The sequence below is a fragment of the Aquarana catesbeiana genome, linkage group LG08 (assembly GCF_042186555.1).
Source record: "Aquarana catesbeiana isolate 2022-GZ linkage group LG08, ASM4218655v1, whole genome shotgun sequence".
Lineage (NCBI taxonomy): Eukaryota > Metazoa > Chordata > Amphibia > Anura > Ranidae > Aquarana > Aquarana catesbeiana.
The window spans coordinates 205,184,695-205,200,490 of record NC_133331.1 but is presented as its reverse complement, the minus strand read 5'-3'; the positions used below and the strand labels follow the sequence as shown (position 1 = coordinate 205,200,490).

The 15,796-nt window shown below is 40.6% G+C and overlaps 1 protein-coding gene across 1 annotated transcript in view; it reads right to left on the bottom strand.

Annotated features, from left to right (window-relative positions):
• Positions 1-15,796, bottom strand: part of LOC141106724 (heparan-alpha-glucosaminide N-acetyltransferase-like) — a 645,511-nt gene that overhangs the window by 317,640 nt on the left and 312,075 nt on the right. Inside the window, exon 10 of the mRNA XM_073597659.1 lies at positions 9,545-9,705. Within this exon, the coding sequence (XP_073453760.1) occupies positions 9,545-9,705 (161 nt within the window). The remainder of the gene's footprint in view (positions 1-9,544; positions 9,706-15,796) is intronic.

The window sequence follows — 15,796 nt, the reverse complement described above, 5'->3', positions numbered from 1 at the left end:
ACCCTTTCCATAAAGATCATGCATAATGGCTTGGTAAGTCTATAATTCTGTTTCCCTTGTTATTTTATTGTACTAAAATGAGCTGCATTGCTTGTATCTGATTGTCTTTTTTTTCTCTCAAACATTTTTTACTTGTAAAATAAAATAAAAAAGGTCAGAAAATGTGTTCATTTTTAATCACGTTTTATCTATTTTTTCCCATAATACTTTGCAGCCAGACTGAGAAATACTTTATTGGAATACCTGGGTGGAGCTACATCTGCTTGTTAATAATTGTGTGATGTGTCACCTCTGTGCATCTATGAAACTGTCATGGGGAGCAGATTCATCAGTAGGAGAAGGAAAATAATGATTGATCAGAGATAGGCATACTAAAAACAGGATTGCCCTGGAATGTGCATATTACTATTATTATTATTATTATTATACAGGATTTATTTAGCGCCAACAGTTTGTGCAGCGCTTTACAATGTAAAGGGAGACACTACACTTATAGGGCGTACACACGGTCGGACTTTGTTCGGACATTCCGACAACAAAATCCTAGGATTTTTTCCGACGGATGTTGGCTCAAACTTGTCTTGAATACACACGGTCACACAAAGTTGTCGGAAAATCCGATCGTTCTAAACGCGGTGACGTAAAACACGTACGTCGGGACTATAAACGGGGCAGTGGCCAATAGCTTTCATCTCTTTATTTATTCTGAGCATGCGTGGCACTTTGTCCGTCGGATTTGTGTACACACGATCGGAATTTCCGACAATGGATTTTGTTGTCGGAAAATTTTATCTCCTGCTCTCCAAATTTGTGTGTCGGAAAATCCAATGGAAAATGTCCGATGGAGCCCACACACGGTCGAAATTTCCGACAACACGCTCCGATCGGACATTTTCCATCGGAAAATCCGACCGTGTGTACGGGGCATAACAGTACAACTCAAAACAAGAGGGTTAGATGATCTCTGCTCCTGCGAGCTTACAATTTAAGAGGGAGGGGCTTATGAAGCAAAAGGTAGGATAGGATATATGTATACCTTTGTTCCCCAGCTGGGAACTTGGGACCCCCTGATTTGCAGAATTACAAGCTCTGGAACAGAGAGAGCCAGAAGATCAAATTACTGGGCACCATAGGTGTTCACAGAGTGAGGGAACCAGATACCAAAAAACCCAGTGTTGGAATGACACTCTAGCCTGCCTAAAAACCCCATGTTTGGACAGGAAGGGACGGTGCAGCTGTTATCGGGACGGTGCAGCTGTTATCCTGGGCCGCCGTCATATGACGGCGCAGCCTTCCAGGCAGCCCAGGGGGCGCGCGCGTGCGCACCCGCCGCATCGCTCGGGTCCCGGTGCGCGTGCCCGGCAGCCGCGATGTCCGCCGGGCACCCGCGATTGCCCGGTAACCGTGCAGGACCGTAGATCTGTGTGTGTAAACACACAGATCTACGTCCTGTCAGATGGGAGGAGATCGATGGTGTGTTCCTTGTACAGAGGAACACCGATCGGTCTCCTCCCCTTGTGAATCCCCTCCCCACACAGTTAGAATCACTCCCTAGCAACACATTAACCCCTACAGCGCCCCCTGCTGGTTAACCCCTTCATTGCCAGTCACATTTATACAGTAATCAATGCATTTTTATAGCACGGATCGCTGTATAAATGTGAATGGTCCCAAAAATGTGTCAAAATTGTCCGATGTGTCCGCCGCAATATCGCAGTCACAATAAAAATCGCAGATCGCCGCCTTTACTAGTAAAAAAAAAATAATAATAAAAATGCTATAAATCTATCCCCTTATTTTGTAGACGCTATAACTTTTGCGCAAACCAATAAATATACGCTTATTGTGATATTTTTTACCAAAAATATGTAGAAGAATACGTATCGGCCTAAAATGAGGAAAAAAATTGTTTAAAAAATAAATAAATAAATTTGGATACTTATTATAGCAAAAAGTAAAAAATATTGTGTTTTTTCAAACTTGTCACTCTTGTTTTGTTTATAGCACAAGAAATAAAAACCGCAGGGGTGATCAAATACCACCAAAAGAAAGCTCTATTAGTGGGGAAAAAATTTCATTTGGGTACAGTGTTTTATGACCGTGCAATTGTTATTCAAAGTGCGACAGCACTGAAAGCTGAAAATTGGCTTGGGCAGGAAGGGGGTGAAAATGCCCTGTATGGAAGTAGTTAAATTGTCAAAAAGATGGTGCCACAAGAAGAATGATGGTCATCTACTGTGCTGGATTAATTTGACGGACTACCTTTAAAAAAACTTTCCAAACAAGTTTTATAATATATATATTGCAGGGCTTGCAATAATTTGCTACTGCCTTGTATCACAGGTCAATATTGTACCATTAAGAAATTGTCTGATGCTGAACTCCTGATGTAGGGCTTTAGACACATGACAGTTTATTACACTGGATTAACAACATCAAATTATTTATATGCAATTACAGGAAAAATGCTTCCCACAGCCATAATACTCATGCTGTCAATATTTACCATGATTAATATTTGTAGGCATCTAGCAATACAGTATAGTGTACAAAGAGCAGCTTGGGCCAGAAAGGGACTGCAAATGTGTCATTTGTGTAACCTAACTTACCCCCATTAAACCAAACAATGCAGCTACTTCTATAAAAAAGAAACACCTTTGTTGGTGTCCTGTATGCTTTTCATTGCCCTATGCATACTGTATGATCATGTATAGCCTTGTGGGTTATTAGAAGTTTGGTATACAAAATGTTTGTTTGCATGTGATAGAGAAAGTTGTAGTACAAATTTAGAGCAGGGTGAGACATCATTTTTTTCTATGTCAAGCTAAACTTTCAATACACAACAAGGTGCGCCATTGTAGCTGCATACTTCTATTTGAGCTTAAATAAATGTAAACCCGATCACTAAAATCTTATATAGACTTTAGTATCTTAATGCATGTTTAAAAATAATTTTCAATATTTTTATATCTTCAGCTTTCCTGAAAATAATACCTAGTGATCCTGCCATGAATGTTCTTGTTTTGGCACTTCCTTTTTTAGCAAGTCTCTGACAAGTGGATGTGCCACCAAACACTACACAGGCATGGCCCACTGTTGTCACCATCAGGAAACCCACACTGAGAAAAGTTTTCCAACATTCCTGTTTGACAGAAGATGGTCGTTCTTCTGTTGAGCGGGAATGGCCATAGATGGATTTAAATTTGTCCGGACTCTGCTGAACTGGCTGATTTTCGATCCCTCTATGGCTAGCTTAAGTTTACATTTTAGGGTACAGTTAATCATCAGGCTCCTTTCACATGGGTTTTCCAATCAGGTCTGATTGTCAGTTTTTCAAGCAGACTTTATCAGAAGCTCCATGCTGGTCTATGCATGTCTACTGCATCCTTTTCCATTTTCCTGGTCCTAAACAAGTAACAAAGTAGCCTGATGTAAACAGACATCCGGCAGCCCATAGAGCCAACACAGGTCTGCCACATTTCGCTGTCAAAACTGATATCTGTCCTATTCAGTTGTGATTCAGCAGGGAATCTTCTCACGGATCATCTGCTGAATGGAGTGGAGCAGCCCCATGTGAAAAAAACATTAAGGATTCAAGTACTAAAGTAGAGGGGAAGGTAAGCTGGTGGCAGAATAAGAGGAGATTATCACAACCCTTTAAAGTATGTCTAAAGTGACATTCTATAGAGGTATTATAGATAATTACATTGAATACATCTTAAACCAGGGGTCTCAAACTTCCGGCCCTCCAGCTGTTGCGAAACCACAAGTCCCATCATGCCTCTGCCTGAGGGAGCCATGCCAGTAACTATCAGCCTTGCAATGCCTCATGGGACTTGTAGTTTTGTAACAGCTGGAGGGCCAGAAGTTTGAGACCCCTGCCTTAAACCCTTTATGAACCTGAATTACCCTTTAGGCTGGGTTCACACTAAAACACGCAGCGGCTCACAGGAGGAGTCCGGTGCATTTCCATTCACTGTTTCAGGGCCAATTTCAGCCCAGATTTTGGGCTGAATTCGGACCTGAAACAGACCAAAAGACGCACAATTCGCACCAGAGACGCTGCGGAGATGTGTGAACCAGCTCCATAGAGAGCCGGAAAAGACCTCCAGCTATGTGAATTGCTCTGCATCCAATTTGCATAAGTGTGAACCCAACCTAATATTACTGTGGGTATAGGATTGTGTGCATGAGGGTTTTCTATTTTTTTTTTTTTTTTTTCAATTGGTTGAACAAGATGGACTTTTGTCTTTTTTCAACCTGACTAGCTATGTAACTATAGATACATTTCAACATCCTTTTGCCCATAGACCTGCAGTAGTATATCTATAGTCGTAAAATAAAGGAGAAGTGACTGCTGAAATGATTTCTGAGTTTAAAATTTAGCGGTAGGCCTGATGCACACTGGGAGCTTGGCCCTGATGAAAGAGACTCTGGCGTTTAGGTGGAAATTAAAGACATGCTGCTGACAGCCTGTCCAACTCTATGAAAGGCTGATGGTGGCTGTGACTGGAGGAGAATTGACCGAGTGGTTCTTATAATTAGTGCCATGTGCATCCAGGGACGAATGCCCAGGGTGCATACTGCTTGTGTTCCAAGCATTCATCCCTGCACTAAATGTACCTACCGCTCGATGTACCATTCAGCACCATCCAGCTACAGCAGCTATTCAGTCTCTCATAGAGTTTTACAGGCTGCATTGTGTGTCTCCTGTGTACCTTCTTTCCACACCTAAACACCAGAGCCTTGTGCACCAGGGCTAAACACCCAGTGTACATTAGGCCTCATGGTGAGAGGGGACTAAAGTAATCCAAAAGGTCAAACTCTAATCCAGGGTTTCTCAACCAGGGTTCCATGAAACACTAGGGTTCCTCCACAGGTTTTTAGGGGTTTCTTAAGCAATGAGCAATTTCTGCCTTTCAGATGTGTTTCCACTGACACCAATGATCTCTTTAGCTATCTGTAAGGGGGTAGTTCTTCCCAATGTGTAAGGCGCATTCTTCCCAATAACTATCACACTAATGCATCATGAGCTGTAGATATGGTAATTATCAGCAGGGCTTGTCTGAAACGAGAAAATTACTTCAAGGGTTCCTCTGTTTTGAAAAGGAAGCCTTCTTAAAATTGAAGCCTTCTTAACCACTAGCGGATCAGCTGCTGCAGTTATACTGCGGCAGGTTGGCTCGGCTGGGCAAATCCTTGTAGATATACGTCGCTCCTTTAAGACGTGACAGAGCAAGAACCAAGATCTGTGTGTGTAAACACACAAATCCCGCTTCTCTCAAGGAAAAGGAGAGAGATTGTGCGTTCATACTAAGTATGAACACCGATTTCTCTCCTCCCCTAGTCAGTCCCATCCCCCCACAGTTAGAACACACCCAGGGAACACAGTTAACCCCTTGATTGCCCCCTAGTGTTAACCCCTTCCCTGCCAATGTAATTTATACAGTAATCAACGGCTATTTTTAGCTCCGATCACTGTATAAATGTCAATGGTCCCAAAATAGTGTCAAAAGTATCCGATCTGACCGCCACAATATCACAGTCCCAATAAAAATCGCAGATTGCGGCCATTACTAGTAAAATAAATAAATAAATAAATAAATAAAAATGACACAAATCTATCCCCTATTTTGTAGACGCTATAACTTTTGCGCAAACCAATCAATTTTTTTTTACATTTGGGATATTTATTATAGAAAAAACTACAAAATGTTGTGTTTTTTTTTAAATTGTCGCTATTTTTTTTGTTTATATCGCAAAAAATGAAAACTGCAGAGTTGACCAAATACCACCAAAAGAAAGCTCTATTTGTGGGGAAAAAAGGACATATATTTTGTTTGGGTACAACGTCGCACGGCCGTGCAATTGTCAGTTAAAGCGATGCAGTGCCGAATCACAGAAAACGGCCTGGTCAGGAAGGGGGCAAATCCTTCCGGGGCTGAAGTGGTTAAAATAGAAGGTCTCATTCCATCACATATCTAAAAGAATAAGATTATTCTTTTTTTCAGGAGAGTGGTCTGGAGCCGTGTAAATCATTCCTTTACACCAGGTTTTTGGGTTGTGTGATAGATTGAGACATGTGAATACCTTTTGTGTTAAGAAGGCTATACTATGATAATCTAATGACCAGTCTTCAAGCCACCCAAACAGCTTGCTTGGCATTGATGTGTGGAGGGCGATATAGGTCGATGTGACACCTCCTTTTTTCCTGAGGTGGCTATCTGAATGCTGGTTACCAATAAAAAAAAAAGCTAAAGATATAGTTAAATAGTTCTGCAATTATTTCAGTCTGTATGGATCACATGGAAAAATTAAAAAGTTCATTAAAATTGCTACAGCTTTCAAGATAATGCAGGAAAAAGCAATAATAGAGGGATAACAAGACGCAAATTGAAAACCGAGAGAATGTTACAGTAAATACATTATCACTAATAATATTTCTCCTCCCTCTGGTGTATTCCGGACATAGAGTCTCACTAACAATGCCCATTAAGTGTCAGTTTCTGCAAATGAACAGCTAAATGGGTGTAAATGGGTTTGAAAGTAAAGTAAAATATTATCTGAATCACTAAGAACATGAAATCCTACAATATTTATAGGTTTGGCTGAATATGGAAACCAGTGGGGTTTCATTCACTTGGTACATATTTTGCAGCCAGCTCACACGTTACTTTCTCCCAATATAGATGACTTCATAGTTATGTGATGTGCCAGCCCAGTGGCCGCAGGCATCTCTAGAGAACACTGACAATATATTAATGTTGTGCATGTGCTATTATTTTGCGTTGTCTTTGTTTAGATGCTCATGTGCATTGCTACAGATCTCTAAAACACTTAATGCATCATTAACCGCTTCTGTGCCAGGGCCATTTTTTCTTTCTTTCTTTCTTTCTTTCTTTCTTTCTTTCTTTCTTTCTTTCTTTCTTTCTTTCTTTCTTTCTTTCTTTCTTTCTTTCTTTTTTTTTTTTTTTTTTGCACATAGGGTAAAATGCACATTCTAGGCCCAAAACATTGTATATTTTCTTAAAGCAGAGATCCTGGAGAATAAAATGGTGGCAGTTACAATATTTTATATCATGTGACAGCGCATAATAATCAAACTTATATTTGCATGTAAAAAATACATTACATTCATGTTTATGACCCAATTTTTTTGTTAAAATAAAAAATAAGATCACATCAAGGAAATACATGCCAAACATGTCATGCCTTCAAATTGAAAAAAATGAAATATCAACAAACTTCAGTACCCAGAATTTTCTATAAGCGACACTTTAAATGCCTTTACAGTTCATCAGTTTAGAGTTCACAGTGAATGATGGCCCTAGAACTATTGCTCTTGCTCTGAAGTGAGCAGTGATACCCAATATGTATAACACAATGGCTGGTTTTGTACCTAGGTGCATTTACATACAAGGGCGGGGGGCTTTAACATTTTTTTTTTTTTTTTTGTGTTTTTTCAATTTATTATATTATTATTATTATTATGAACATGCGGGGTCTTTGTGCACATAAATATGGAGCTGGTATGGAAACACTACACTCAGCATGTCTGTGCTTACACGGGATAAGCACTGATGAGGTGCCACTAATGGGTACTGATAAGCTGCACTGATTTGCACTGACGAAGCTATTGATGGGCACTGATAGGCGGCACTGATTGGCACTGATGGGGCTGCACTGATAATCAGGGCACTGATCAGTGCCCTGATTAATAGTGTAAATGTTCCCTGTCAGTCTTACCAATTATCAGCTCTCCTTTCCCCACAGTGACAGCGCGTGAGGAAAGGAATGTCGATAACCGGCAAGTTTGTTTACATGTGATCAGCTACGACTGGACACAGCTGATCACATGGTAAAGGGTTGCTGTGATTGGCCCTTTACTTCGATCTGTGATCAGCGGTATCCAAAGGACACAGCAGTCACAGAGCGTGCCTGATGCACGCCCCAGGGGGGGACGGGAGGCATATTCTTGGAGGACAGCCATGGACACCCTCCCAGAACTAGATAGCCACACTGTAGCCGTCTTTCGGGTATGGCGCTGTATTGAAGTGGTTAAAGTGTATCTGTAACTAAAATTCAGTAGTTTTAGCTAGAGATCTCCTATCAATTTTCTCTCCACTGGGGAGACTTCCCTTTACATGCTGCCCCAGAGGCACAACAGGGATTGAAAGTAAATATTTTCAAAGGTGAGAATTCCTGTCTTAGACAGTTGTCATTAAAACAACTCTCAATTGTCATCCTTTAGTTTTCTCTGGCCATCAGGACACTTTAACAGGGAGGGTGAATTTCCCTTATGAAAGCACAGACATAAATAAAAAGATAACAGCTTTCAAATTTTATCAAAGAGAATTTCCCCATAAGAAATAATAGAAACTCAGATGATTCGTTCCACGACCATTTTCTCATAAGTCCTTTAGTTTATAGTCCATATAAAAAAGATTATAGCAATGTGATAGGTTGTGTAACCATAAACTGTCCATCCACAAATGGAAGCCTCCACAAGGGGATTAGAAGCAAAATCCAGCAGGAGCTACAGAGTATAAAAGAGAAGAGAGGCGCCTCTAAGTGTAGTAATATGGTTACATTTAATGAAGGTATAACATTTAGCAACTCACATGGTTGATGATTAAAAGAGGCACATCTAAGTATGCAGACATAAGGGTTAAAGCTGTCCACATAGACCATCCTCCACACCGCCGGCCCTTACCGCTGTCAGTCTGCAATCGTGACCAGGAAGACTACCCTGCAATAGAGCGATTTGAAAGCGAGGCTTGAAGCGCTCATGGAGCGCAGCGTGGAAGGGATGACGTCGATGGCGGTGTGGAGGATGGTCTCTGTGGACAGCTTTACCCCGGATGCCTGCATACCTAGATGTGCCTGTTTTAATCATCAACCATGTGGCTTGCTAAATGTTGTACCTTCATTAAATGTAAGCATATTACTACACTTAGAGGAACCTCTGTTCTGTTTTATGCTCAGTTGTGACATGACGCTACTTGTATATCAAGACATTGCTTGTATATCAAGTCAAAATTTATTTAAAAATATTGCTTGTCTTGCAAAATGCTCTCAACTCAAGTTACCCTCAAACCAAGGTTTTACTGTACACTTAAATACAATACATCAATGTAGCAACAATAAATTAGATCAAACAAAGAAAAGCATCTTCTAAAATTTCCTAGTATGTCATTTTCAGTTTTCTAGCAAAAGAATTGGATTACAACTGTGACTGAATCTATTAGTATCTTACTGACTACTTTCGCTTGGTCCTGGGAATAGCTCTTTGAAAACCCATTTATGGTCCATAAAACGTACAGGCACACTGTTGCCCTGAAATGACTATCTATGAATCAAGTAATATTCATAAGGACAGCTTATGGACAAGTTAAGTTAATAAGTAAATATAGAGATCCATTTCATATCATTAGTATATGGTAGAACAAGGTCTCTTTCCTTACCTTTCTAAGTTTTATAGAAAAGTGACTTTGTATCTTGCACATAGTGCGGGTACAAAAACCCATTTTCAAATACAACTTACATGGGCCATCTGCTGGTCCATAGTTGATGAAGAAAACTCCAATGGCCATAAGCACACATGTCCTCCATGTCAGCTTGCGTAGAAGCTGGGGCAGATGGACTCCCTTTTTCCTCATGGAACTAAAGGCCAAAGCCACTGATGTGCCAATGATGAAGACAAACCTAATGGAAAAATTCATTTATACACATTTATGAAATAAAGTTGTCATATTTTATCTTATCAGGGTGGGTAAATTACCTGTTCTATGCTGAAATAAAAAGATACAGTATCGCCTCCCTTTTGAAGGATCTACCAAGGTCATATTATACTTCTAATGAACAAATGCAAATATTTATTGAAATGCTGTTTATAAGCCTGTATTTTTTTCATATCCTGATTCTCCCCGCATAAAATACACTATTATCTGCTGTACATATAATAGAAAGTATTATTAGAAGCTTTCTTCAACATATGCATATGTAAAAACTATATATTTTTTGTTTCCATATTTCGATATTCTTGTTAAGATAAAAAATACAGTACTTGAAATAAAAACCCCAATATCAGGTTGATTTTCACAGTTGAACGTTTTTTGACATAATTATCAGCCATATTTTCAGAAATCCTTTCTAATTTATATGTTCCTGTTGTACTTGCTTCTGTCTGGGAATGCCTATGCTACCTAGTAATCAGACCCAGGGTGACTTCTACCATACCACAAATTACTCTATCTATATCTATATATATATATAGATCTATATAGATAGATATATATCTATATAGATCTATATATATATATCTATATATATATATATATAGATATAGATAGAGTAATATTACAAATATTACAATTATATATAGAGAGAGATATATAATCACCCACATAGGTTGGACTTGATGGACTTGTGTCTTTTTTCAACCTCACCTACTATGTAACTATGTAACTCGCTATGGTGCACACAGCTTTCTGTGTTTATTGTCAGCAATAAAAGATGCTTAGTAGAGAACTAGGCACAACTAAAAGACTTCAAGAAGCCTTCCAGATGTGTTCAGTGTTTAGAAGTCAATGAGCAGTGATACCTGCATACACCATAAAGGAATAGAAGCAGCCTCTTGTTGTCTGAGAAAGACACACTAATAATAACTTTTAGTATATTTTATTTAGACTTTTAACTATCGGTCAGAGACCCAAATTGAAGACCTAAATCCCCCATTGTAAAATCTGAACAGTGCTCCATAGAAGGTAAGGCAACCGTGAACCCAATCTCTAAAATCTCATACAACCTTTAGCATGCTAATGTAAATTCAAAAGTAATTTTCAAAATTTTAAAGGTGTATGTCAAGGCAAAAATTTAAAATAAAATAAAAAACATTCAATACATGTCTGCAACACATGCTTATTAGCCCAAGTTTCCTCCCTTCAAAGACCGTACAGGTACAGAAAAATACCTATTGATCTGCTAGAAAAGAATTCTGCTCTTACCTCCAGTTGTGGGCTGACAACACTGGGTCCACAAATATGCTGTGTGTTGTCAGCCCACAACTAGACCTAAGAGCAGAGTTATTTTCTCTCAGATCAACAGGTATTTTTCGGCCAGCGTTTTTAAGCTACTCCACCACTCCCTCTCTTAGATCTCTACAGCATAAAGTTTAATCATTATGTAGTTGGACTAGGATATCTAAACAGGATCTTTAAGGTAACACATGAACTGTGCAAAGGACAAGGCAGGTCTGGAATGGGCAATTAGTATTTTTTGGCACATGCATTTTGCAACAAATGTACTAAAATGCTTTCAATGGTAAACTTAACAGATCGAAATGAAGCATGTTCATTGTTAGGGTTTAAATACACTTTAAATCGTCAGCTTCCATTAAAATAATTCCTGGTCACCCTGCTCCTAATGTCTTTTTTTCAGGCACTTCCTGTTATGAAGTAAGTTCCAAGTTCTGTCACTGTCACCCTGTCGTGCTCTTGAATTATCACCCGGTTCGGGGGGGGGGGGGGGGCTGTAGGCTACAAGTGGCCATTTCAACACACTACATAGGCGCGGTCTGCTGTTTTTACCATTAAAAAACCCACCCTGAGAAATGCCCTACAGCCATGCCTGGCCACGGGAGATCAGTAACTATGAAATTCAACAAAAGATGCTAGAAAGGTAAAAATAAGTATTAAACAAAAAAAAAAGTTTTTTTTTTTTTATGATACACAACTTAAATACAAAACTTTCAAAGGTCTGTATGACCATTTTAGCACTCCAGGTCTAGCATCTTCTTGCAACGAAAATTAATAAGAGGAATTGATGAGCCCCTCTAACCTTAATACAATGTTTAAGTTCCCATATTCCCTGTAGTTTTTTCCCCTGCTAATGCCACATTACACCACCTTATGGATTACGGTACATCACAAAGACAGAGAGAAGCAGAAAAGAAATGCCTGCATCATGTAGGACAGATCCATATCATATACATATCTGTACTAAGTACATGGCATGCTAGATGATGTTAAATGCCTCTAAATTACATAGATGTAAGCAACTTTCTAAACTGGCAGCCCTGTCCCTATAATGTGTGTCTGGATGTTAATGGATTGTAAAGTGGATAATAATTTTCCTACCGACCCGTTCAATCAACGGCAATCACATTATTGACTTAATGCTGTTTATTGTATAACCGCAATCACATAGAAAGGGCTCATCTCTTGTGTCATATTTGCTAGTGGTCATTAAGGGAAAAGATGAAAGCTATGCATTTTTGGCATTCCTCTGATCTAGGCCTCTACCCCCCTCCACCATCCAATGGGCTGGCAGGCTTCCCATCTCCATTTGAGAGCAGAGTCCTGGACTCTCGAGGGGTTTGGCAATGTCCATTGACTGAGAAAGGGCTCATTTGCAGTGCACAACCACAGACTGACTTCTGCTCTGGAAGCTGATTTCCCTCAGTGGCCATACATATCTACAAGTAATAGAAGTTACAACATCTATGAAGCAATTATGGAACCCACTTTGTACAGGTAGGAATTCATTCGACTAGGTCTAAGTAGAAAAGCTAGACTAGAAAGATATGAGATAATAAAACTGGTATTTCATTTCCAGAAAAGACCTCAACTATAACTGGGTCAATTATAACACGCCGCACATACCAGTCATCCTCTTCTATAACTTAAAGTGGATGTAAACCCTCACATATACCCAGTGAAGTGAGCAGCCTCAGATGATACACAGAGATTAAACAAATCTCCCTACATAAGTTTTACATTTATATCTGCTGTCTTCAGCTTGCTATATTCTTTAGAATTCTTACATCGTGTAGAATTTTTACTTCCTTATTCTGCAGTAAGTGCGGAGTCTTGGCTTACACTGCGAGACAACTGATTGGAGGAAAGGCACCCCCCTCCGCATAGGTAGAAGAACGAAGATACTTTCAGAGCTGTGCTGCGACAAGACAAGCTCTCTGCTAATCTATTTATAGCAACCTCCCTGACACAAATCTCAGGCTGCTTTTATCTCCAGTGTCAGAGAACTTGTCAGAAGTTATTATACTGATAACAGAGGAACAAAACAGCAGAAAGATACAGGATCTAGGGCTTTGGAGAGAGATAAGAAAACACTACAGATATATGTGCCCAGGTCAAATTTCATGAATCGGGTTTTCATCCACTTTAAGTTAGGATGCCTTACATACTGTATAATGGTATTTTATCAGTGTCTGGGAAAATGTTTTGGTTTTTTTTCCTGAAATCAAGGCAGAAATAGAGGTACCAGACTCATTTGGCTTGGAGCCCTAGGCTTCATTTCTCTGCTATCTGCATGAGTCACTTATGACAAGTTTTCCCTACACCAAGAGAAAAAACAGATGATAGGAGAGGAGAGCTCCAGCACACAGCCTGTGATTCATATCTTCAGTTCTGCATGTTCCCAGTGTACTGTAAGGAAAGGGTGTGTCTCTTCCTCCCAATCAGGGCTCAGAGCTGATCTCATTGAAATCGCCACTGTGAGACTTTTGATCCCTACCCCCTGCTTTTCAGAGCTGAAAGGTCCTGTGCAAATTCAGGATTTTAAATGGCTATAGAGGACAGATAGCTACGGATAAACAGGTACAACATATGAAGGAGGATTTGTTTCATCTTTATGTATCGCCTGATGCTAGTCATTTCATTGGGTAAATGTAAGGGTTTACAACCACTTTTACTGCAGTAGACAAAAGACTGGTCACCAAGCTGATTGTGCTGTCTTCCAGGACTGGTTGTATGAAAATACAAAACATTTGCTGGTAAAAAATACACTATATTACCAAAAGTATTGGGACACCTGCCTTTACATTCACATGAAGCTTAACTACTTCAATACCAGACACTTACACCCCCTTCCTGCCCAAGCCAAGTTTCAACTTTCAGTGCTGTCGTTGTTTTTTTTTTTGTTGTAAATTCTTTATTTAACAAGGTAGAACATGCGGAAATACAGAAAACCCAACAGGGTACAATACAGTGGCAATACATGCTGTACATCTCTATATCTATTTTTACACAATCATGAGAGCACTTTACATGAAGTCTCCTAACGGGATAGAGGCAGGATGACCCCTTTAATTTTTTCCAGCATGTGCCGTATTTTAAGGGGGAGGGATTGGAGCTGGTTCTCACCGACCCCTTAATGTCGATATCCGATGTTCTAACATTGGATAGGACCAGAAACAAAAGGTGTTGAAAAGATAGTGTAGCAATTACTCTCGGTGGAGCTGCTGGTTTAAGCGGGCTGTTACCTTCACTCTCGACACCTCTGTTTCACCGGCACCAGGTCTAGGGTTCCGTTGAGCTTACCTCTGGACGATATAAGCACCAAACACTTGAGTAGGTTTTCCAATGCTTTAATAAAACGAACAAGGAAAGTAGCAGGAAAGAGGTAGTAGGAAAGCTGCAAGGAAGCTCAAATACCTTTCTGTTGTATTTCTTCAGAACATTCTTTGTAATTGAACACTTGTAATTGAATAGTCCCCCTTTCGTAGGATTCAATCTTTGCCCGCCTGGACAGACATCTCTCACTTGCCTAGCAGCCAGCACGTAGCACGAACAAAAGTCTCTGCCACAGACTTATCTGGAATAAAACCCGTATGATCCTCTGCCATGGGATGTATTGGTTTGTGTAGAATGTCAGATACAGTACTTGAACCTTTAAGCCAACCCGGCAGTACTATACTGTAAGATTACTTCAGAATGCATCCTCCAACCGAGTCACCAGGCCCCTCTCCAGACCAGCACTCTGCATGATCCTTCCATGACGGGTCCTCCCCTGGGATCTTCTCGGTTGTCCAGCTTCTTCACTCAGGATAGACAGCTCAGGACCATTCCTCCGCTGCTGTGGTAGGCCCCAGACAGGCTTCTGGGCCCACCCACACGCCACAGCGACGCGGGCCTCCGGAACGGAGAACCACGAGGTGGTATTCCTAGTGCATACCTGTTGGCCAGGAGGGCCAGCAGGTGGCTGAAAACGAACCCTAAAACATGGCGTCTGCCCATAAATACCCTCTCCCAGAATGCAACTCGGAGGACCACCTCCACCGAGTTATCTCCGGGACAGAGGAGCACTCATTCGCTTCAACACGTTGCTTTTCCAACACCTGCCGATGGTGACAACGACACCCACCGGCACAATGTGGAACTGCATGCAACGTCAGCCAAGCTGGAACAGAGGCAAATCTAACTTCCTATAATAAGCGACCCACTAAATTTACCTATCAGCGGTAGATAAAAAATCTACCAGCGCTACAATAGAGAGGCGGAAGAGAGAGTCGGGGGGAAGAGGAGGGTTGGAAAAGAAATGGGGGAATAGGGGGGTGGAAAAAACAAAAAAAGAAGAAGGAGGGGGTGGGGGGGAAAGGGGATAATACCCCTGTCCAGTCACATCCAGTCCAACTGTGGAGTTTTTGCAGTTATTCCCCTTCAAGGAGTTTGGTTTACTAGCTGTCCGTATTCCTCGGAGTAGATAAACTCGTGCCAGAAATACAATTTTTTGGAGAATTTCTCATTTAGGCCTTTTTCCGAGGCCACCAAATCCTCCATTGCGTGTATGCCTGCTACTCTTTTTAACCATGCAGCCACTGTCGGAGGCTGGGTCTGTTTCCAATACAGTGGGATGCAGCCTTTTGCTGCTGTGAGCAAGAATGGCAATATAGATGTCCTGTAGCTCTTGGTTGGGATCTTGTGATGATGCAGAAGGAAGAACTCAGGGGAGTTCGGCAACACACGATCCGTGAACTTTTGGATGAATCGGTGCACCT